This window comes from Nycticebus coucang, chromosome 9 (genome assembly GCF_027406575.1).
Source record: "Nycticebus coucang isolate mNycCou1 chromosome 9, mNycCou1.pri, whole genome shotgun sequence".
NCBI lineage: Eukaryota > Metazoa > Chordata > Mammalia > Primates > Lorisidae > Nycticebus > Nycticebus coucang.
The window spans coordinates 7,163,011-7,185,634 of record NC_069788.1 but is presented as its reverse complement, the minus strand read 5'-3'; the positions used below and the strand labels follow the sequence as shown (position 1 = coordinate 7,185,634).

Genomic DNA, 22,624 nt, shown 5'->3' with positions numbered 1-22,624 from the left:
CTGTTAATTTTTTAAATTATTTTTTAAAAAACTTTCTGAAGAGCGGCGCCTGTGGCTCAGTCGGTAAGGCGCCATCCCCATATACCGAGGGTGGTGGGTTCAAACCCAGCCCCAGCCAAACTGCAACCAAAAAATAGCCGGGCGTTGTGGCGGGCACCTATAGTCCCAGCTACTCAAGAGGCTGAGGCAAGAGAATCGCTTAAGCCCAGGAGTTGGAGGTTGCTGTGAGCTGTGTGAGGCCACGGCACTCTACCGAGGGCCATAAAGTGAGACTCTGTCTCTACAAAAAAAAAAAAAAAAGACTTTATGAAAAGCTTTACCTCTGTAGTGTTGGTCAGCGAAAGGCTAGAGCTACAGACAGTGGCTCGTAATCCCGTCTCTATGTTGCAGTCACTAGGGTGCTACTAAAACCCCTGGGGCCTAGGAACATCTGAGACCAATGACATTAGAATTGGGGGGTTTGGACCAAGGCCTCAGCATTCTGTCCTAGCTCTTAGCTTATTTCTAACTGCAGCCAAGATTTAAAGTGAATTATTTTATGTATTCAACCTACATGCTTTTATTGCCAATTCTCATTATGAATATCACCTTTTTAATGTCTGTATCTTACTGGGATTTTCTCTGGAGTACACTGCAGTTTTTTTATTAGAAGAAATGTAACCATAAAACTACACTCTGATCCCATGAGAGTTGGCATACATGTGAGATGGTGTCTGTCAGGCACTGAGTGTCAGGGAGAAGGCTCAGATCTCAGTTAAATTGTTTCACTTGGAATGAATTAATTCTGCAGATCTCTTGTACACCGTGGTGTGTAGAGTTCATAATAATGTGTTGTATCAGTGAAATTGCTTGAGAGTTGAGAATAAATGTTCTCACCACAGGAAAATGCTAGGTATTAGAGGTGGTGGGTGTGTAATAAGCTTGATTTAATTTTTTCACAGTGTATGCATACATCAAAATATGTGTGCTGAAAATACAATTTTTGTCTATTATACCTTAATAAAGCTGAGGGGAAAAGCCTGGAAGACATGTGGGCCCTTTGCATCTGACTGTAGATTTTTCTACACAAATTAACTCTAATTGTGAGATTTGAGAGCATGGGTTATACTGTTGAGGGGACAAGGTAGCTGCAGTTGTCTGGGTTTGGAGTCAAGCTCTTGGACCTTCCTCGAGTAAGTAGTGAGCAATTGGAAAAAGAAAACGAGCATTTGTTTCAACTTCTGTTTTTACCCTGTAAAGGTAAATATTCCTTTATCCTCAAAATCCTTATTACAGGGTACATCTTTTTAAAATTAAGGAATGATTGTATTTCTTCCTTCAGTATTTTTTGTTACAGTGAATTTGCAGTATGTTTTGAAATGCAACTCCCTGTGGTATTGCCACGACTCCTAAATTAATAGTAATACTGAGAGCCCAGGATTTTAGTTAAAATGCCTGTTCAGAAAGGGTCAAAGATTATTTTTTCCATTGGTTCATGTTGCAGGTGACTTCTGTATAAAGTACCTAAAATCTCACTGACTACACATTGGAGCATTGCTGGGCCAGCCTGTGTCCCTCACTGCACAGGTGCTTTCAATTGCATGATTTATAAGAAAATAGTTACTAAGTCAGTACTTAGTTTATGTTTGTATATATATTCACATACAGCTACATAGATCTTAGTTGTAATTATTCCAAAATCTTGTAGCATTGACTTAATTCAAAATTCTGATTTTCATACTGTTAACTTTCACAAGAATTCCCAGCTGTTAAATTTACTTACATAATTAAGACATTATCTTTTAGGTAATTCTGTCGTACATGCTTTTTCCCCACAACTAATGATAATTGTATATTTACTGGAAGGTTCGTAAACATTCAGTTTTTATGGCATGGATATTATGGATTTGTATGTTTGCCAGGAAGCATCTTGGATTAAATGGAAATGATGTGATTATGATGTCCATTCTGATGGTAGGTTTGAATAAGGATACCAGCAAAGTCTAGATAGAAAACTTAACATAAAACACTTGAAGATAGTGGTGAAAGATCATCACCAAGGTTTAGCACTCAGTAGGTGCTCACGGATTAATTTAGGAAGGAGCTTACATAAGTAAAGAAATAACCAACAGGGAAACAAGGGATCAGTGGAACAGAAGGGCTGACGAGGGCAGGGGGCTTATTGGAAAGAGGATGGGTTTGGAGGTAGATGAATATAGAGTGAATCTCGGTTCTTTGGAGCAAGTCACTTCCCATGACACTTACTCTCGTCTTCTGCAAAATGAGGATGACGGTGATGATGATGGGGGCAGCGGTGAGGTGGTGAGGTTGGTGGGGAATGTGTGGCACCATGCTTCCCATCACATAGGTGACACGTGTATTAATAGTCTGATAGGAATTTCCTTCAAATCCTTAGCAGCAGAAGGACCTGAGAATTTTTGTCTTATTTTTTAGGAATTGAGACTTTTATTGTTTAATTCTGTCTTGCAAAGACCTGGATCTAGCAGTTTTAGCAGATTAGATCAGTGGAAAGGGGGAGAACAAAGGATTCAGGGTGTCGTGTGAGTTAAGTTGAGTGATGAGCATCAATGCCGTGTTCTCAGGTTCTAGCCCAGCAGCAAAGGTGGAGGAGCCTCCATGTGTTACAAGTCTGTGGTCTGCTTCCCGTGGGAGTAAGTTGATCAGAAAACTTTGTAGAAATTCAGCTGTTACACTATACTGTTATTTTGAGAGTTACACTAATGGAATTTAATTTTCGTTCTCTATTCCATCTCTATATTGCTATAAAATGGTTGAATCTGATTTCTGTTCTTTTATTCTGATTTCTCAGTTATGTAATTTTTAGCATTCCTCCCCTTTCACAGTGTGCTTTATGATTTCTCTCATCTATAAGACATCATTTCTTTTGTTTGGAGACAGAGTCTCACTGTGTCACCCTGGGGAGAATGCCCTGATGTCATAGCAACCTCAGACTCTTGGGCTCAAGCAATTCTCTTGTCTCAGCCTCCCGAGTAGCTGGGACTACAGGCACCCGCCAAAGCGCCCAGCTATTTTTTGAGAAGAGGTCAGACTGGTCTCAAACCTGTGAGCTCAGGCAATCCACCGCTCGGCCCGCCAGAGTGCTAGGATTACAGGCATAAGCCACCGCACCTGGCCCTAAGACATCATTTCTATTTGACTGTTTTAGGAGCCCACTGTAGTAGGTGGTCTCCCACTGTTTTTTGCCTCTACAGTTTTTCCTAAGACACAGTTAAGGTCATGTTTTAAACAGTGGGTAGATTTCCTTCAAGGCTCTCTCCTTTGTGAACCCAGACTGTCTTTCACCCTGTGTGCCACCCTCTGCATTCCCTCTGTTTCCGCTCTACCTTTTGGAGATACTGCCCCTCCCTCCAATCTGAGCTCCTTCCTGGTTTTGAAAGACATCCCCGAGGGAACTCTGGGGTCTCTCAGCAGGCTTCCCTCCTGTAAGCTGAACCCTCTGTGCCTCCGTAGCTTACCACCTGCACCTATTTGACACTAACGCCTCTGGGCCTTGCAGTAAAGTTGGCCTGCCCTTCCCTGAGTTCCCCGATGGGAGGATCACATGCCTTATCTATCATTTGAGCCTTTTAGCCATTCGAGTGGCTTTATGTTGTCACACATAACGTGGATTTGATGAATTAAATTGAATACAATATAAGCTTTGTGGCATTATTTATTCTGATGAGTTAGGATATATTTACTTTGGTTTATTTTCTTCTTGAAAAAAGCGTGTTTTATTTTTTAATGGTAAGTGTTTACAATGAATGATGGGTGAGTGAGCCATAATACTAAAGTTATGCTGTACTAGTTTTTAACTAGTTATGGAAATCAGAACCCCTGAGAATGGACTTTATTTTTAGGACCATTACAATAGTAAAAATCAGTCAAAATGAGTTCTGCTTGATTAGAAATAAGGTATCTTCAGAAAATTGACTTTGTGTTCTCTGTCTTACTACTCACATGAGTGTGTTTTATTTGTAATTGACAGTGTAATGATTGATGGCTGCACTCTCTTTGGCTGTACCTCTTTTGCAGAACTAAGAATATTTTTACTTTGTTCTTATGTTAGAGAATAGGCTGTGCACAATCCAGCATATGATTTTTGGCCATATCCCTGATGTTCATATAGAGTTGTCATCTGGGGCTTTATTGGCAGAGAGACTATACTTAAAGAGAATGTTAGCTACGGAAATGCTCATTTCTGCAGAATGCATCATGGGAATGATTCTGATCTTCATAATAAGCCTGTAATTAGTTCAGATACTTATGGCATATGCTAAGCTATTATGTTGTCTTTCAAATATTTTATTTCATGATGAAATGGAGGCATCTAATTCCTAGATTCAAAACTGGCCAATTGCAGACTTTTTCTGTTTCTGGATTGTGTCTCTGTCTAGCGGCGGTACTAATACTTCAAGTAGTTGGAGAAAATAATATATATGATTTCAAAATCACATAATCTTTTCACCGCTGAGCTTTCATAATACTTTTAAAAACTTTTATAGATTTAGGGAGTCTGAGTGCAACTTTTATTACATGGATATATTGCATCACACTACCCTTTTAGTAATGCCATTATAGCATTCATTTATCAGAAATTACTGCCTACCTGTCTGTGCCTGGCACCATGCTGAGTGCTTTAGGAGGCACTGGTAAGACTCATCTCTGCATCCTCTTGGGAGTTGCCATCAAAGACAGAGGGCAGATCGTTCACATACAGCAACGGTTTCTCTGGGAGCCCATTGCAGGGGAATCTGATCTGATCTAGAAGGTTAGAAAAGGTGTGAGGAAGAGTATTTAAATTAAAATCTGAAGACTGAGTAGTAGTTTATCAGGATAGGTGAAGTTTTGAAGGAGTGGGAGAGTCTTCTATAAAGAAATAACACAAGGTGTGGAGGTAGATGTGGCTAGAAGAATGGTTTTCAAAATTGGCTGCACATTAAAATTACCTGAAGAGTTCAGAAAAAATCCAGTGCTTCGACCTATTCTGACAGAGGCGGTAGACACCTAGAAAACTATTACGGGGATATTTTTAGCAGATGGTTGATATAATAAGGTTTGTAATTTGAAAGATTACCAGACTCCCACATGAGACAAATTGGCAAGGGGCGAGGATGAATTATGTAGAAACCAGTTAATCAGTTAAGAAGTGATTGCCCTGGGCTGGTCATGGCAAGAGTGATGATAAACAAAGGCAAGAATAAAGCTGACAAAAAGAAAAGAGAAAAGGCTAATTAGGCACGAGAATTATGGGAAACGTAGTATTTGGAGAATGAGGAAATGCATGAAATGAGATGTCAGGGCAGAAGCTGAGGACAGTCTGTGAATACACTGGCCAGCAGGTCAGATCGCTTGCTCGCTGGCCCCTCTGCTGGGAGCAGGGACTGTGTGTGAATACACTGGCCAGCAGGTCAGATTGCTTGCTCACTGGACCCTCTGCTGGGGGCAGTAGCAGATGTGTGGGAGACCTACACACAGGAGCCAGGCAGCGCATTGCACACAGTGTCACTGGGACTGGGGACACATTTCAGAGAAGAGAGAGCATGTGAGCATGGTCTGGAAGAAAGCTCAGTTAGGAGTTTACACCCAGGAAGGGGAGAACATTTCAAGGTTTGGATGTGGTATGTCTAGGGCAAAAAATAGGATAGTTCATATCATGAAGTTTGGTTTTTATTCTAATAATAAGGAAATGTTAAAGGATTGTGGATTAGGGCTGGTAGTGAAGGAAGGAAGGCCTAGTAGGAGAAGATGCCAGTGTCTGAGCAGGATCAGAAGAGCCTGAGTTAGCATACAGGCAAGTAGAAGGAAAAGACTCAAGTGCTGTACGTTTTGAAACAAACAAAAATAACACAGCTTACTAAATAATCAGCTGTGATAGGAAATGCAAAAAGAATGCTCAAAGGGGATTCAAGATTTTAAATTGGTTTGAAGAAATAACTTTTTATCCAACAGTGATGTATGCATATGATACTTAATTACTTAGTTTTTAAGATCTAAAAATATTCCACATTTTGGGAGAGAAAGGGGATTTATTCAGCTAGCATTTTATGATTTCCTTTTGGGACTTGTGAGATCTATTGCCGTGCTTCTCCTGGGGTCCTACCTACATGTGAATGGGAAGGGTGTCTAAGGTGAGAGCTGGTCTGAACCCTCCAAGTACCTCAGATAAGGACAGAGCATCTCCATGTCAATCAACAGGATTCAACATGTAAGTGTATCGTGACCATGAAAGGCACTAGCAGGATGACTGGTGTGTAGTGTGGCCTGTGTTGTAACCTTCAGCACTTGGAGAAACACGATTAGTCACCAGAAGTGAAAGTTAAGGGGGATTTTATGAATGTTTTATGTAACCTAGGACTGTGGGATTATTTCCTTGGAGAAGCCTAAGTTATCTGAAGATGTACATTTAGCAGTCCCTGGGTCTGAACTCTTACTGATGCCAAAACAAATAGGAACTGGACATTGGAAAGTGGTACGGCTCACTGTCGTCGTGTTGTCAGGGACACTAGTAAAATACAGCGGTAACCCTGACTGTCTGAACTCTTGTGTCTCCTGTTCCTCTGTTTCATAGAAGCAGTTTTCCTGGTGTCTACAATGGTCAGTAAGGTTTTAGAAAAGAAATGACTTGATTCCAGTCTTGAAAGTGAATGTTTCAATAGCTTTTAAACAAAGCCTACGTTTCATGAACTTGTTTTGATATGTCAGATGTTAAAAACTAAAAATAAAATCTTTTTTTTTTTTGGCTGGGGTCGGGTTTGAATCCACCACCTCCGGTACATGGTGCCGGCACTCTACTCCTTGAGCCACAGGTGCCGCCCTAAAAATAAAATCTTGAAGCCAAAACCCATAAACCGTAATCCTATCTAAGACAGTCTTCAAAAAACACTCTGGTCAGAGTAAGGCCTAGTCCCCAGAGGTGCCCCTCGGACTTGCGGCCTCTCTGTTGGAGTTTCCTGGTTGAGATTGCTCTCCGGGTGATCTGAACAGATGGGCATAAGTTAGACAGAATCCACTTGGCTCCGTATCAGGTAGTCAGTGGCCATACAGGTGAAGCCTATAATTGTAGATTTACAAGCTGCATGGCACGTAATCTAGAGAGCAGAATTTAAAGAATTGAAAGCTGACGTAAACTTGGAGACTTCTTGTGCTGGTATATTCAGAGTTAGAATAATGATGCAGATTGCTAGAATAGGATTAAATGAAGTTGAAGCCTTTTGTCAGCACACTTTGCAATATGCTAAATCTGTCTTCCTAGAGGCAGAAGTCAGTTGCTTTAAAGTGAAAGATGAATTAAGTCTTTAAAAATAGCATTTCCTATTTGACCACCAGATGGCATAAACATTACTTTTGAAATTGTTTAATGTATCAGTATATGTGAGTGATTATCAATGTGAGGAAATCATAGTTGGGAGTGACAAATTATATATGCCTGAAGAGATGTCATTTGATTTCACCTCTTGTTCATATATAAAATATATATTTTCAACGATTATTCAGACCACCAACTATATGGGAGGGCAGGCATCAGGCAACAGAAACACCCACGGGGTAAGCGTGGACTCTGCGTCTGCTCTCTCATCTTAGACGTCCTTCCCATGTATGACCCCAAGGTCATCCCTGTCTTTTCCAATAGGGAATCACTAGTACATTCAAAACAGGGTAGTGAATATAGAAATAGAAGTATGTGTAAAGTACAAGGTAGACCAAACAGGGAGTGATTTCCTAAGCCTGGGGAGAGCAGGTTAGGTTTCACAGAGGAGTTGAAACAGAGTTTGAAGAATTAGTATGTCCCTGGCTTATAGTATCCATATAAGAACACACAGTTGGGGGAAAACTTGTGCCAGTGCACAGTTGTGTGAATTATGTAGCATGTTTTGGTGAACTGTAAATAGTTTACTATTGATTACATAGAAATACGGTGAGAGTGGAGGTAAGGCTGAAGAAATAGGTAGGGGCTATATAGTAAAAGGCCCTGTGGGCCCAGCTAAGGAATTTGGAGGACTCCATTCTATTAAATAAGGGAAGCCTCTGGAACAGTGGTTCTCAACCTTCCTAATGCCACAGCCTTTTAATATAGCAGTTGAGAACCACTGCTCTGGAAGATTCTAAGAACAGATGTAGTGTGATCAAACAAGTATGTTAGCAGGTGACTCTTAGGGTACACAGGGTGCCCAGACATTTGGTCAGACATCACTCTGTGAGTCTGTATATACTTTTTGGGTAACATTATGTGAATCCGTAGACTGAGTAACGCAGATTGCCCTCCTCAGTGTGGACTGGCCTTGTCTGATCACTTGAAGGCCAGAGTAGAAAGAAAAGGCTGACCCTTTCTCATGGAAGGGGGGCTTCTTGGCACGAATGCCTTGAGCTGGGGTGTGGTTTATACCGGCTTTCACACTCCAACCAAAATATCACCTCTTCTTGCATCTTGAGCCTCTCGTTTTTGGACTAAAACTTACACCATTTGCTTTCCTGGATCTCCAGCTTGCTGACTGCAGATGTTGAGACTGATCAGCCTCCATGATTGCTTGATCCAATTTGTTGAGCCAGTTTCTTATAATAAATGTCATAAATCTCTCTTCTCTCTCCATATATATAATTTATCTGTATATTTATGTTATATCATAATTATACATTATTCTGTTTCTCTGAAAAAACCTGCCTAATTCATGTATAGAAGGTAGAATCAGCATAACGTGGTGTTTCACCGTGTGGAGGATGGACAAGAGAAAGGAGGCGAGGATGAACTCTCACCCTGGACCTGGTGATGGAGGGACAGTCACGATGCGTGGTGTTAGTTGAGACTGACAGTTGGTAGGACAAACATGAATTGTGTGCTTCTGTGTGTGATGCAGGGAGATGATTTGTTCAGTTTTTAAACATAAAGCATGTGCTTGCAGGGAGTATGGTAAGATGCCATTTAGGTCAGTGGTTCTCGACCTTCCTAATGCCCAGAGCCTTTAATTCAGTTCCTGTGGGTCGTGACTTGAGACCGCTGCTTTAGATAGCTGATTCTATGTGCTGGTTTTATAAAGAAGGTAGGAACTTCAGAATAAGTGGATGATGTGGATGCAAATATTTTTAAGGGTGGCTAAAAATTACTATTGACCCTGGTGGGCATTTCCAGCACAGGATGTGTGAGGAGGCTCTGCGTTGTTTTGTTGACTGAGCTTAAGATCCACTCTAAAATGGATAATGGGTTCTAGTTGGACCTTAAAACTGTCAGAAAGTGGAGCGCTTAGGGGCACAGCAAAATGAAATAGCAAGTCTTTGGGTTCCGGTGTGTGAGAAGGACATAGAGTACTGTAGATAGAATATGTAAAGTTTGGTTTTTTTATAACTTTTATTTGATATTTTATGTACTTTTGTAGAATGATTTCATACTTCAGCATAATTTTGCTTTCTGATAGCTATAATTATTTAATGATACTAGATACTATTTACTGAACACTTGTTTGTGTCAGACTGTGTGTGATCAGGAATGTTTGTGTGTGTTTTACCTCTATGAAATCTAATGTTAAATAGATCATGTCCAATAAATTGGAGAGACATTGCAACCCAATAAGAATTGAAGAGAGAAGCCTCATTTGACTTTCGCTTTGTTTTAATCCCTGGAATTATAGAAGTTGCTGTAGTGTGGTTTCATTTTCTTTTCTCTGCTTTGTGTATGTTATGTTATTCCGTTGTTTGCCATATTTCAAGATCTAAGTTGAAAACAACCATCCACACCAATGAGTGGCATCTAATTGTCCTTAGGTAAAGCTCATTTCAAAGGAAAGGTGGCTGTTCCTCTCACTTTTTATGTTATATATGACTCAAACAAGGATGGATTTTTAAAATCCTTTCTTTATGAATAAATATTTTATGACTTTTGTGAGAGCTTATAATCCCTTAATAGTATCGCTGGAAGTGATAGTCTCTGAGGATTTTTTTCTGTTTTCTAAGGACAGACATACCAGAGTTATGCTTGCCCACTGTTACTTACCTTATCAGGCAGTGAATGGTTTCTCATGTGGGAACTTTGGTTTCCAGTGTAAATGTTTGTAGTCATCAAAGCTTTTGACATGAGCACTGAGAGGAGAGACAATGAATTACTTACAAGATGCAGTATATGCTGTGACAGTATCATGGCTTTTTGTCATCAGATTTCTGGGATATTTTAAATTTTTTCAGTAACCACATATTCTCTCTCTCTTGCTGTCTGTCCTTTCTTATCCATGTATGTAATTGTTAGGGTTTGGTGTGAAGTTGCCAAGGAGTCCCTCCTGGTTCCTGAGGGATGGTGTGTGTCACCAGCACTAGGTCGCAGCACTGGGCATGTCTGTGCACATTGTTTCTTCTCCAGATACTGTTGTTCAGCAAAAGGACCAAAAAGATGACCGGAGACAGGGTCTGTGCCTTTAAAGAGCTCTGTAAACAAGTAGTGAACATACAGAAAGGGACAAGCACTGCAGTGGAGACGCGCATAAGCTGGTGTGGAAGCTCACGGATCACTTTCCTACCTGTGGTTTTTCTCAGGTCTCATAATCAAGTTGAGCCTATATTTCCTTACCCATGAGTTAGGGACCACAATAACCATCATTGGAGTGGTTGAATTACTAATTATCAGTTGAATCATTTGATGAGACTACCTTGTAAAGTAAAGATGTGTGAATATAATATTATTTTATTTAATCTGGTAGTTTAACTTTAGTCCTGTGTGAGATCTCAGGAGGGCCCTCCTTTGTGGCGCTGAGAGAGGATTCCTCTCTGGGCGTTTGAGGATTCCTCCTGTGTGTTTTTCCATGTTGCCATTGCCTAGATATGCCCTCATCACACTTTTCTTAGTATGTAAAAACAGAGCAGCCAAGGAGAACTGTGATTTCTCTGTGTTTCTGTCCTCATAACATGCATGGGTAGAACCATTCCCTTCAAATCGGTACCTATTGTGGGTGAAGGCGATGAGGAGGGGTGATGTGGCTTGCCAAAAGGTGTAGCATGCCAGTGAGGGCTAAAAAGAAGACCCCAGTTTATTATTCATAGAATTCATTTTATAAGTTTTCCTTGAAATTGTCACCCGTGAAATTTAGCTTACCTTAATGGAAATTTGAGTAGGTTGTTGTTTTTTTTTGTGTGTGTGTGTGGAGAACTATTTTGATTGCCATGAAAGAAAAAAGTTTAATTTTTCAAAATAATTACTGTAGTTCCTCTCCTCCTTTATTTTTGTGAAGAATGATGTTTTGAGAAGTCATTTTAAATATCTATCCTTCCTCATAAAAATGTACATTTGCTTAAAATTATCAGGCTCTCTGGCTGTCTTAGTATAAAAGTAGCTGCGTGCTTTCAAAGGCTTCGCTGCCAGGTCCTTGTTTAGGATAGCACTGCATTTTTCAACTTTCTGCATTATCTCTCTAAGCACAGACTATGGAGATTATAGTAATTATTTGCAAGATTTATTTATAACCACTGCACATTTGTAGTTGTTACGGTAGGCACTTGTTAAATGAAGGAACTCTGTAGCTCAGTCCTCTGATTCTAACTCACCAGCTTCTAGTTTGACTACATTAGATAAATGTACAAATATCTAAATATGTGAAGAAGATAGAAAATGTCACTGTCACCTTTGTTCAGCTAGCTCACTCCTGCCTCCAACTTACATAAAATATGACTGTCAGGTGAGATGTCTTTTAACTTTCTTTATGCCTGTGGTAGTTTTCCACATTGCTGTATATTTTCATCATCTTCCCTTCAGTGGAAAAAATTTCACTTCCATGTTATTGAGTCCAGCCCATTCACTGGGTCCTTCCCCAGGGCCATGTCTCAACCACCATTCTTTTCTCCTATCTCCAACTTTTGCTTCTCTGCTGTTTTTTATTTCTTTGTCTGTAATTGCTCAGGTTTCTCCCAGCTTGTCATGCCTCGTGTCTATCATTTTGTACTCTGCTGATCCATGTCTTCAGAAGAGTTGTCTGTCCTCACTTACTTTGTTCCTATTCCCTCTTCAGTTCCTTGCACGCTGTCCTCTGCTGACCTGGCTGATTGATCACAGCCGCTACAGATGCAGCTGCTGTGTGTAAGGTCCTGGGTGTTTTAATTGGCAACTCCAGCAGATATTTTGTCAGCTTTTTATTTTATTGAATTTCTCTACTACATGTAATTCTCCATTTCCTTGATTTCCATGACACAATCATTTTCATATTTATTCTTCGTGACCCTCTTTGGTCCTGTTTTACCCCCGTCCATACTCTGAGTTATCATAGCCATTTTCATAGTTTCTACACCTACACACTGAGGACTCTTTTCCCTCACTCTTAGGCTCATGTGACCAATTTATAGGTGAACATTTCTGCCTGGGTTTCCTCCAGCTCCTTCTGAGTTCACATTCCTAAACCTGAAATCCTTACGGTGTCTCTTAAGCTAGTTCTCTCTCTTCACCATTTGAGTTGGTAACACTGTCAGCCACTCAGTCACCTGGCTCAGAGTCATGAACTGCATTTATTCACTTCTACTCCATTGCCCACATCCAGTCAGACACACTGGCTTCCAGATTGCATTGTATATTTTATATTTATTTCCCTGGTTGTTCCCTTCCTTTCCCTTACACTGCAGATGTTTGGTTCATTTTTCTCATCACCTCATACTCGAACTACTAGAGGTGATTTCAAGTTGCTATCTCAATGTTTCATCCTGTTCTCCATAAATCAGCCCTTCCTCAAGCCAACAGAGTGTTCTGGCGCATGAAGATGAGCCTGCTTCATGGTCCTGCGTCCACCTGTCAATTCCTCGCTCCCTCGTGCTGACGGCCGTGTTTCTCAGCATTGGTTTAGGGATAGTCTTCCCTTTTTCCATTTTTCTTACTTTACCCTTGAACTCCTATCTTGTCAGTAGTTCCCACATCACTTCTAGAATGCCCTAATATATTTCATACAGACTGAGCTATTCATTGGCCCTCCTCTTTGCATATATCTCTGTCTCTGAATTTGCCTTTTACTTTGTGGTTCCCACTGAAATCTGGACTAGACTGTGACCTCCGTCAGGTCCGTGGCTTTCTCCTCTGTGTCTGTGAAGCACGACTCATAGTTGAATGACAGACAGATTATGACCTGTGCACAGATCACCTTTCCTTTTCTACCTCTGAAGATAAAGATCTTGTTCTATAGTTATCCTGAGCAATTTCTTTCACAATTTTTCCTTTACTAAGTTTTCTTCCACTCTTGATAAATGTTTAATATGTATTTACAATTCTTCACTTAACATTTGATGTTAGACGAATCAATATCTAGTTTTACTATGAAGAAATTTTAGCTACAGGAAGATAATAGATAATCCTTCTACTTCTTTGCATTTCAGGAAACCTGCCTTCACAGTTGCTGGCTCAGGAACCTAGAAGTTCTGAAAATACATTCACTTCAATGGAAGATTCTGGGTGTGATTTGTCAAATGAGCAGAGAACTGAATCTTTAGAGCTGTCCCAGCCTTTTCTGGAGAGCTGTACTCCCACGCCCTTTCCACCCTTGCCTCTTGTGAAAAGACCCTGTGCTACCCTGGAAAATCCTCTGTCTTCTCACATGCAGTTTTTACAACATCTGCTTGAGCTGAAGAACTTGACAGACTCAGGCAGTCTGAGAACAGACTTAACCTATTTTGAAAAAGACTCTTCCACTGTCTCTGATTCTGTTTTCCAGTTGCTGGATGGCCTGATACATTTTTACCACAATCCCAAACTTCCTTTTTCAAGCTTTTGGACAGAAGCTGTTGATATTGTAGCTAGACTGATCAGTGATTATAACCTATCGAATTATATTCTTAAAAAATGTTCCAAGAAGTTGGAAGAATTTGAGAAAACTCTACTACAGGTTATGTTAGGGAACAACAATATAAATCGGGTAAGTAATAAATTTCTCCTATTCATGAAGTAAGATGTCAGTAGTTTTAGTGAGCAGTTCACTTTGGATAATGTCTGTTGTTGTACTTCAGCTTTGTGGTGGAAGGGAAGGGTCTCCAGTGTGCCTTCTTCTACAGCTGTCCCCTCCTCATATCTATTGTCCCATCTCTGCCTCTGGCCAATGATTGCTCAGCTTAATTTTCTCTAGTGACATTAGATGTCACTGATACAAATTTGTGCTTCCCAGCTTTGAATTACTTTCCCTGTTGTTGTTATTTTTTAATCAGTGATTGTAGACACTTACATTTTCCCTACCTATGTTTTCTTCCTGTTGCTCAAAAAATCTCAATTCTTTGCAGAAACTACTAACATTTAAAGTTTTCCAAACTGTAACTTATGCAAGTATTAAATTCCTCATCGTGGATGACCCACGCTGTGTTGAATTTGCTCTTTTTTCTGGCATTAACTAGCAAATGACCTGGGGTCAAAGAATATTTTTCTTTTCTGTTGAACTTTCTTTTGTAAATGGCAAATGTCTCATGAACCTTCTACAAATATGAGTTAATTGAAAAATAATTAGCTAAGAACACATAGTATAACATTTTATTGTATTTTCCCCATATTTATTTAACATGATCTAAGCAAGTTGACTTAGATGCTTTTTTAACAAGTGACATTGAAGGATCTTGAAATGGTTTTGTTTGACTCTCAAAACATGATAGTTTCTTTTTCATATTTCTTTCTTTACTATCTGAACTGAATCTTTAGAGCTATCCCGGCCTTTTCTGGAGAGCTGTACTTTGACATTTTAATCCTTTACATTTGACCACTGAAAATATCACAGAGGGGTCTAAGTGGTCTTTCTAACTCACTCATTATATTTCACTACATGAAAAAAGTAATTGGACTTTGTTTTCCTTAGATACATCATTTCTAGATTTTTCTCCTCAGTGCCATTATCTAACATTGATTGTTTTTATATATTATAGGAGACCTTATCTGAATTTTCAAAACTCTGATAAAATTTGAACCCATGCACTAATTTGTTCCGTGCACATCTCTTCTTTCCTTCTCTAGTAATGTATGATTTGATCTATAGTTTAGAAAATCTTATGATTAAGTTTTTGGCATTTGCAAAAGAAATTGAACTTTTTGCCTGGAAAATTGAAATCTTTTTCTGCTGAATGTGGTAAATCATAAATTAAACAACATATTTTCTATGGTTGTTTCTGAGATAAAAGATCTGTTTCTTAACCATCAATATCTCAACTACCTAATATTTTTAATCATTTTGTTTGTACATTTTTGCTTTCATCTTTTAAAACCACTTCTTCAAACAGGCTTAATGTGACTTGGAATTTTGCAGATAATGGCTTTTATGTTCCTTATCAGAGTTACCAGATGATGCAACTTGGTCTTTTGCAGTATATTCTTTTTCTAATTCGGTATTGGAGGATGGTATGTGAGACTAGCCCTGGGAACTGTGTGGAAGTAGGAGAACGTGTACAGGAAACTTGTGGTGGTCTGGGCGGGTCCAAGATGTGTATTTTCTGTGTCGTTTGCCGTTGTCGTTTGCCAGCTACTGATGAGTAGTCAGCGTGGGAGGAGCAGGGAATGAATGGCTTCTTTAGAGAGGTAATCACTGCACGCCAAGCAGATCATAACTGTTTTCACTACATTTACAATTAGGATGGCAATTCATAAATACATTTTAATGGCATTCTTTCTGGGGCTTTGTTTTTCCTCCCCAGCAAAACATCTTAGACTAAATCAAATTTTTGCCATTCTCGTCTCCATCATCATTATCATTTTTACCCTCATTGTCATCATTACTCAGATATAATCATAGAACTTTATTTTTTATGGGGAAAATACACTAGTGATTGCTCTTTATAAGAGCTTCCCTGTCTATTTCACCTTTCCTCAAAGTAAAATCTTAAGAAAGAATATATTCTCAGACAAAATACTGGATAACTCCTATTATTGAATATTTTTATTAATACTAAACTTCATAGGGTAAAACAATATAGTTAAGAAAAACTTCACTTGTTCCAAAAAAAATACTTTTTCCATATATTGGAAGGATTTAATTAAATTTTATTGCTTAAACTTCAGACTTGCTATAAATTTCATTCAAGTGAACTTATTTAGAGCAGTTTGAAAGGAAATGGTATGGTATTTATACTTTTATATTTTGACAAAGGGATTTTTCCTACGTACAGTCCATATGTAGCTGGGTTTTAAACGTAGTACAGTCTTCAGAAACAAGTTCTCAATAGGTTCAGTTTTGAAATTCTTCTGATGATGTTTAGTTTTTCTTTAAGACAACTTTTAATAGGAACTTGGAATCTTTTGAAATCTTGCGGTCATCATAGTGAGTATCAATGGTCAAAGCTGTATATATATTGCGAGGATAGGTATTTGAAATGGTCCCCTCAAAGATTTCTACATCTGAATCCCTGGAACCTGCGAATTCGTGACCAGGGGGAGATTAAGGTTGTTGATCAGATGACCTTGGCTTGGTAAGATCATACTGGACTATTCTGGTAGGCCCGGTAAACTCACAAAGATCCTTAGAAGTGAAAAAGGGAAACGAAAGAGTCAGTGTCCAAATTATACAGAAACCTGGAGATGTTGCAATGCTGGCTATGAAGGTAGAAGAAGGGAATTCTTTTTTGTAGAGACAGAGTCTCACTTTGTCACCCTTGATAGAGTGCTGTGGCATTGGGCAACCTCCATCTCTTGGGCTTAGTCAATTCTTTTGCCTCAGCCTTCCGAGTAGCTGGGAGTACAGGCACCCGCCACAGTGCCCGGGTATTATTTGTTGCAGTTTGGCTGGGGCCAGGTTTGAACCCAGCACCTTTGGTATGTGGGGCCAACACCCTACTCACTGAGCCACAGGCACCACCCAAAGAAGGGAATTCTTACAGTTTCAGGTGGTAGGTTTAAGTCTGTTAACCATGTGAATTATCCTATTTCAGTCTTTTACATGTAGCTACCCTGTTTTCCCAGCACCATTTATTGAGTATTCTTTTTCCCAGTGTATGAGGTTGGACAATTAAGTTCCTAAAAGAAGTGGTACATACCTCATTGCTAAATATCACATGGTTGGATGGGTGCAGTGTCTCACGCCTATAATCCTACAATTCTGGGAGGCCAAGGCAGGTGGATTTCTTGAGTTCACGAGTTTGAGACCAGCCTGAGCAAAAGCAAGACCCTATCTCTACTAAATATAGAAAACCTAAGGCAAGAAGATCACTTGAGCCCAAGATTTGGAGGTTGCTGTGAGCTATGATGCCACGGCACTCTACCCAGGGCAACAGCTTGAGACTGTCTCAAAAAAAAAAAAATAAAATAAAATAGAGAAGTATCACTAAGGTCACCTTCAATGTAATTCTCTTGGGAAACAGTGTGTGGTCCACCCTTGATAGCAGTTTTGGAACTCTTTTTCTGGAATGGTCATCAGAGATGTCATTGTACAAAGTCTGACAGTTGAGTTTGTGAACTCATCCTAGAAAAGGAGTGATGTGCCTCCTGGTGGAATATCACTGTGGTCACCAGATGACCAGCGGAAGTATTTGGGACAGTTTCTCTTCTGTCACCCATTTAGTTCGTGTAGAACCCATCTATCCAACTTTTTTTTACCTTGCCAATTTGTTTCAAATGGTCCAGTACTGTTGGAATAGTAAAATCAACCTTGTTGCTAATTCAGGTGCAGGTTGAGATAGATTCATTTCCACTACAGTTCTCAGCTCATCATTATCCACCTTGGCTCAAGTTGCCTTGTGGCTCTCTTTCAAGATTAAAAACACCAGAATGGAACTTCTCAAATCACTGATGTACTGTGTACACATACTTTTTGAAAAAATGACTTTTTTTTTCTGTTTGTGTAAATACCCAAAAGTGGGATTGCTGGATCAAATGGCAAGTCTACTTTTAGTTCCTTGAGGTATCTCCATGTGACTTTCTTTCCACAGAGGTTGCACTAATTTGCAGTCCCACCACCAGTGTGTGTTTTTTCTCTCTGCATTCATGCCAGTATGTTATTTTAGAATTTTCTGATAAAAGCCATTCTCGCTGGGGTTAGGTGATATCTCCAGATATTAATATACACATTAAATTTTGAGAAATACTGCACTAAAAGATTTTTATTCTAATTCTTTGCTCATCATGGGTCTACATTTTTGTGTTCTTACTGTGTGCTTCTCATGTATTATTTCATGTAATTCACACCATAGCCCAGGAAAGGCATTTTATTGTCCCTGTTTTATAGATGGGGAAACTGAGGCATAAAGAGGTGAGATGACTTTCTCATGAGCCCAGCTAAGCATTCCTTGCTCTGACTCTGGAAGGCTTACTTGGAGGCTCTGTTCTGAAGGCAGTTGCTGCCTTCCCAAAGGTATAGTGTCCTAACCTCCAGCCTTCCCGGGCCCGGCACTCTACCTGTGTCTTCCTCTGAGCTCCCAGCACTCCATCTTCCCTTCACCCTGACATGGTTCCCAAGCAGGTTTTAGTGTCACATGTGTGGATTGAGTTCCTGTTGGGGGTGAGCTCTGAGGAAGCACGTGTCCTTGGGACTCAGAACGTAGAGAGAAAAGAGAATGCTGTGAATGTAGCCTGAATTCTGTTATTTAGAATATTCGGTAGGAAATGAAAGTCAAGCTTTTGGTTAGGATTAAAGTAGAAGTGAAAGAAGGGGGAGACTCTGAGTCCTTTTGGGTAAGGCACCCTACAACAATGGAAGTGTAACAGGTACACCTTCACTATCAGCCTCAAATAGTAATGATTTTAGACATAAGGAAAAGGATCCCTGTCTCTTTAAAATATCTCCATCTACTCAGCTTTTAAAGCAGCTTTATTGAATTGCCAAATTAAAAAAAAAAATGAAGTATTTGGGATAATATATTCTGATTTGGTTGAGATTTTGACCAGATGACATTGAACCTCTTTATATTTTAATAAGGAAAGAGTTTTTTGGGTTTTTTTTTTTTTTTTTTTTTTGGTAGAGACAGTGCCTAAGTTTATCACCCTCGGTAGAGTGCAGTTGTGTCACACAGCTCACAGCAACCTCCAACTCCTCGGCTTAGGAGATTCTCTTGCCTCAGTCTCCCAAGTAGCTGGGACTACAGGTGCCCACCACAAGGCCCAGCTATTTTTTTTTTGTTGTTACTGTTGTTGCAGTTTGGCTGGGGCCAGGTTTGAACCCGCCACCCTTGGTATATGGGGCTGTTGCCCTACCCACTGAGCCACAGGTGCCGCCCTCAAGGAAAGGGATCTTGAAGAGAGAAGTTAGAGGTGCCTTTCAAGGGGAAAGGAGGAACAGCTGAGACATAAAAAGTCAGATCAGGGCCACTTCTGTAATCTTACAGTTCAACCTGTTTACTGTATGTAGCTATGATTACTGGAAGCAAAACCGTTGCGTGTACATGTTTTGCATATAAGAATAAGACATTAAGTGCAAGTTCTGAATGAATAATTGAATATATGTAAAATTGCTTACTAATTTTAATCTGAGGCCTAGAAAACTCAAATTTATAGCAGTCTATTGCTGAGTAAATATGAAATAAATAGTAATTGGTTACCATTTAAATTGACTTTATTTCTCCTTAGAGCTTTTGCCTGAAATTCAGGAGTCATATATTTCTTGTAAATATATTGTTTTTCCCCATTCCTTATGTTTGTGGTTGGCTGCAACTTTGTTTAACCCTCTGCAGTCTTATGGGAGACCATAATGGACATTTTTTGTCTGGAAAACAGAAGGTTTGTTCTTTTCCTACACATCCAGTGATCACTGTTTGAAAGATGATCCTATTTCCAAGCAATCACAAAGTCAATGACTATAGGCTTATCTCAGAGAAGGAGGCTGGTAGGTGAACTGGGATGCAGGGAGCTCACTGTATGACAGACACACTTCAGGACAGGAGAGAAGCAGATGGCAAAATAACTAAAACTGCTCTCTTCCATAGAAAAAGGAAGAGCACCAGCAGGTTTACTTTCCATCTGGATTCAATTTTATTTTCATGGGTCTTAATTAAAGCCAAGAAATATCTGATCAAGCTGATCTCTTCACATGACTGTAATAATTTCAGATGGAGAAGTTGTTAAGAAATACAGAGGGTAACAAAAATGTGCACACATCTCAAGAAAAGAAAAAGCTGTATTAATATTGTAATAGTCACTATATACTGATAACAAAAGATGAATACAAGTCGTGTTGAGCACCTCTTGGAATCGCAGAAGCCAAACATACGAGAATTATAAATTTAATACAGTTTTTTTGTTTCTTAAAATGTGTATACACATTTTGAAATCCTCCCTCTAACAATATCTATTCTGTTCCTGGTTTTATAAATTATTGAAACCAGGACAGGCTTGGAAAGGTCTCTTAATTTCCTTTACCCATAGTTTTACTTGGTATTGTGGAAGTAAGATATTCTGAGATATAGAATCAATTTTTGTCCAAAACAGTAGCCTTCTTTTCTTTAAATTTTAGCTACTGTTAGGAATATTTCTGTTATTTCATAGTAAGAGTTTTGTATGATCAATAACACTAGATTGAACAAAATGTGAGGAATTAAATGTTGCCAGTCTGAGAATTTATAAAGAGCTTCAAAGTAGAATTCTCCTTCAGATTATTTCTGCTGATTAGCATGGAATTAGCAGTCATCGTTAGCCTGTTTTTGCCTTTGTTTTTAATAGTGATGCCTGAATCCTGGTCCAAACCTTATGCAGGTAATTCTAATGCTCAGCGTTGACTGAGAACCACTGTGCTAGAGGGCAGCTGATTAACTGATTTCACAATGGACACACCTCTTAGTAACTGAAAGGATAGGTTTTTCATGTTTTCTTTTTTTTTCAATGATGTGGTATGGTCACTATTAAAGTTTTCAGATGCTGCAATAAGTACTAGTCTCTCAGTCTGATGTTTCTGTGTCCTCTGGTTTCAGCTGTTACTGAGCAGACACTGGGAGCACACCCCCCATCACATGCTGGCTGTTTTGGCAAGTATTAGGTTGATATAACCTGACTCAGCAACCAGGAGAGACTTTCTGCTCAGGGACAAATGCTATTTAAAAACAGATTAATGTGTCTCTGTGATGCCTTTCAAATCTATGAACATGAGGCTTCATTCTCCTGAAATTAATTAAATAGCAAGGGAATTAATTCTGAAGAAACACTGTACATTCTTAGGTGCAAGAGTGTCAATTAAAGCGAGCAAAACAACAATTCGATCACAGAAATTATTAAGATGCTCTTTTAAAATTTGCAGTCTAGTGAAAAACTGTATACTGAACATTTTTAAATGTAAATGTCAAATTAAATTGACACATCCCAGGTTGGTTTTTCAGAATACCATATTTGTTAGAATAATTTCTCCTTTTATGCCCCATGATAAATGGAAGAAAAGATATAATTGACCATTTGGGTTCTGTTCAGTTGCTGTCCTTCTATTTCTCCCTCTTAGTTTCTAAAGACCAACTTGCCCAGAATTCCCCAGAAATTCATTGCAGAGCGCACAGGGAGGGGACCCATGGGGAAAAAGGGAAATTGGGGGAGAGCAGGAGGGAGTCAGGAGGGAAACCCAAACCCACCTAAAACCGCATGGAATCTTGGGACTCAGCCAAGAGCACTATGGCTGGCAGGGAGCTCTACAAATAAAGGAAGGTGGTGAGGAGAGACATGCCCGAGCCACTGACCAGAGGAGACAGTTGCTAGGTAGAAGGGACATCTGCTGCCAAGACAGAGGGGACCAGTTAGGGCACAGGACAAAAATAACACAAGCTGAAGAAAGGGACCTAGAGGGAAGCAGAAAAGCCCTAACACCCCAGAACAGATAACAGCAACACATTCGGATGGGGTTGGAGGCTTTCTATACCAGTAAACTTCTGCTTTGGCAGCCTACTCTCTTGGTCCCTGAATCATTCTTCCCCTTCCTGGGAGTGCAGACCCTGCAGGGAGAGACAGCTGTGGTACCATTGGCATACTCAAGGACTAAGGCTCATTAAAAGCTGCCCATACCCCTTCCTCCCACACACTTACCTTGATGACATAGCACACTGGTGCTAAACTTCTCCATCAGAAAAACATTTGAGCTAAGATAGTATTGAATTCAGGAAACTACTAGGGGTTTGGACTGGGAAATGAAAGTTTTTTCCTTACTAGAAAGCTACATCCCTCTCAGCAACTGAAGTTTATCATTCAAAAATAGATTAGGGGAGGACAAAATGATGTTTGTGGAGGTCCTTTGTAAATTGATGAAACTTTATGCAAATACCACTATTTTTATTTTTAAACGCAGTTCTACCTGGAGTGAGAGATGATAAATAAAGCCCATATTTATCATTAAAGTCTTTGTGAAAGTTTATATCAAAGCAATTCCCAACTATGTGTCACTGCTTCGGGATGACAGGCCTAATTTGTTATCTGGAAGGATCATATTTTCCACATACGCAATAAATTCTTGAGAAGATAAGAAGACATACCAAGAAGAGTGAGAGGGATGGCGTTGATGGGGACAAGGGTAGGAAGCCAACTGGACCTTTCTCATATTTAACTGTCTGGTCTTTTTTCCCATCCGTCCGACTGTGCTACATGTTTCTGTAAAAGAATTACTGAGAATGAAAAAGCAAAAACAAGACATGGAGACAAGTGCTACTGTCTCCTTTTTATAAAAATAAATTTATTAATTTATTTTTATGTGAATGTGGAAGAATTGACTGATACTGAATTTGAAGGACAAGGCAGGTGAACAGAGCTTTT

General features: G+C 39.6%; 1 protein-coding gene across 1 annotated transcript in view; it reads left to right on the top strand.

Annotated features, from left to right (window-relative positions):
• Positions 1 to 22,624, top strand: part of MEI4 (meiotic double-stranded break formation protein 4) — a 140,516-nt gene that overhangs the window by 20,369 nt on the left and 97,523 nt on the right. Inside the window, exon 2 of the mRNA XM_053603575.1 lies at positions 13,330 to 13,865. Coding sequence (XP_053459550.1) covers positions 13,330 to 13,865 — 536 coding nt within the window. The remainder of the gene's footprint in view (positions 1 to 13,329; positions 13,866 to 22,624) is intronic.